This window comes from Kryptolebias marmoratus, linkage group LG3, assembly GCF_001649575.2.
Source record: "Kryptolebias marmoratus isolate JLee-2015 linkage group LG3, ASM164957v2, whole genome shotgun sequence".
In the NCBI taxonomy this organism is placed as follows: Eukaryota; Metazoa; Chordata; class Actinopteri; order Cyprinodontiformes; family Rivulidae; genus Kryptolebias; species Kryptolebias marmoratus.
This window is the reverse complement of record NC_051432.1, coordinates 17,280,752-17,282,882: the sequence shown is the minus strand read 5'-3', so window position 1 is coordinate 17,282,882 and position 2,131 is coordinate 17,280,752. Positions and strand designations below refer to the sequence as shown.

At 50.4% G+C, this 2,131-nt stretch overlaps 1 protein-coding gene across 1 annotated transcript in view; it reads left to right on the top strand.

Moving 5' to 3' along the window:
- The first annotated feature begins 503 nt into the window (after positions 1-503).
- The window catches only part of grin2ab (glutamate receptor, ionotropic, N-methyl D-aspartate 2A, b), a 118,697-nt gene continuing 117,069 nt past the window's right edge, over positions 504-2,131 (top strand). Inside the window, exons 1-2 of the mRNA XM_017424559.2 lie at positions 504-521; positions 1,110-1,340. Coding sequence (XP_017280048.1) covers positions 504-521; positions 1,110-1,340 — 249 coding nt within the window. The remainder of the gene's footprint in view (positions 522-1,109; positions 1,341-2,131) is intronic.

The following is a 2,131-nucleotide window of genomic DNA, read 5'->3' as shown; positions in this document are numbered from 1 at the left end:
GCGGACCTGTCCACGAGCTCTCACTGCGGAACGCGCGCGGGGCTGCCGCTGGAGATTCAAAAACCAACCGTTATTTTGGATCCAAGGGGTCTGAATGACATTTTTTTAAATCTTCTTTTTTTTTAGTTTTTTTTTCCCTCTCCATTTTTTTTTCAATTTTTTATTTTATTTTTTTTCTCTGCTGAACGGACCGCGTTTGACATCGAGAGGAATACCTTTTTTACCCGAGGAGGGGGAGAGGAGGAGGAGGAGGAGGAGGAGGACGCAGGTCTTCTTCAGAACCAGACAGGTGGATTTACCAGTTTTGGGTGTTTTTATTTTTTTTTATCCTTAACAATATTATTATTATTATTATTATTATTATTTTGGAGAGAGATGGGGGGAGAGAAACTGATGGATTAATCTGCCGGAGGAGAGTCGTTCTGTGACCCCCCCACTCCTGCCGAGGGCACCGGAATGGAGTAACAGGCTGCAATGTCATCTCCACCTGGCCGCCTGGAGAGATGTGTCACGGGAATGGGGTGAGCCTCGCCGTGCGTGTTTCTATCCGAGTTAAAACAGAACTCCTCCCTGGATATGTTGTAGGAGCAGCCGCGCGCTCACCTTTCTCCTCCTGAAAGTGGAGCAGCGGCGGCAGCAGGTTTTTCGGCTGGTTTCTGCTCCTCGTTCAGTCCGAGTCGTCCACACACACACACACACACACAACCTGCTGCATGCCCTACATAGAGAGGAGAGAGGACCGGGGAGAGGAGCGTGAGGGGAATACATTCACTAAAGGAGCCACAGGCTGTTTTTCCTCCTCTCCTTTTTCGTTTTTTCCCCCTCTCCCACCCTCTCTGTGTCTCTGAAACGCCACACAGTTTCTAATTTGACGCACGCCATTTCCACCTTTTGGATTTAACTTGCAGGCTCTCCCCCCGCACTCAAAACACACAAACACACCGATCTAAGCGAGCTCTGATTTAAAACATAAAAAAGGCTTTTGAGTCATAGTGGCATTATATAAACACCACCAAAGTCAACAAGTCTTTGCTTCCTGAAGCTGCAGCGCCACGAATAACATTTCGTCTTTTCTTTTTCTTCCTGCCCCTTTTTCATTTTTCTTCTAGATCAAGTTTGAACACTTTTCCTCTGCTTTCACCGACGCTGTGAGAAGGAGCCGGAATGCCAGTGCCTGTAAGCGGCCGGGCCGCGGTGGCCCCCCGCGCGGGCCCTCGCCCCACAGAAGTAAGAAGAGTCCCCACAAAGCCCAGCATCCACCGTGCGGACTCCGAAGGCGAAGGCGCAAAAGATCCACGACTCCACAGCCGCTGCAGCCACCCCGCGTTGTGACACCGAAGGTAAGGACCAACAGCGTGTCTGAGGGGCGCGTGGCTCTAGGGGGCGCTATTGCACCGCGTTTACCCCCCCCCCCCACGCCACCCTTAAGTCTGCTCAGGAGAAGCCGTGTAATGAATTCATATCTCAAATTACAATTTTCAGGGCTTTGAATGCAGTCACGTTGTGGAAACACATTTTCCTCCGTTTTCCTCTCCTGCTTCCCGTGCCAAGTCTGACGCACCAAGTGTCTTCTCCTCCTCCTCACACCCAGGCCTCCCCGTGCACCCAGATGTTACATGGCGAGGGTGTATCTGCCTATAAGATGACAAAATATATAGGCCAGCCACGAAATCCCATAAATCTCCATCAGCTTTATCCCTGTTGGCAAGTAAATGCCGCCCATCTTCAGTGTAGGCGCGCGGCGTGGCGATGTACGTACATTCATCACCATCGTTTAGGGCAAATCGCCATCCGCGCCATACCAAACCCACTGTGGTGTGGAGAGCTCAGGAGAGACTGATGATGTGCTCAGCAGTAGCCTATTTTCCTGAATGGTAGGATGACACAAGAGGAGATCAACTCTGTAGGGCACGAACGCAGTAGAGTGGGGAGCAATGAATGTCGGGAGCTGTTGCTGTCTTCATTAATATAAATATCTTGTGCAAAGCTGCAGTGGATTCTGGGTGTGATGTCACAACACCCTGAAAACCTCTGTGGCGTTTTGTAGCAGGCCTACTTTCCTCTTTACTTTCTTCTTGTTGTCATCACCACTCCGGAGAGCATTTTTAAATGTCTTAACCCCCCCCCCCCC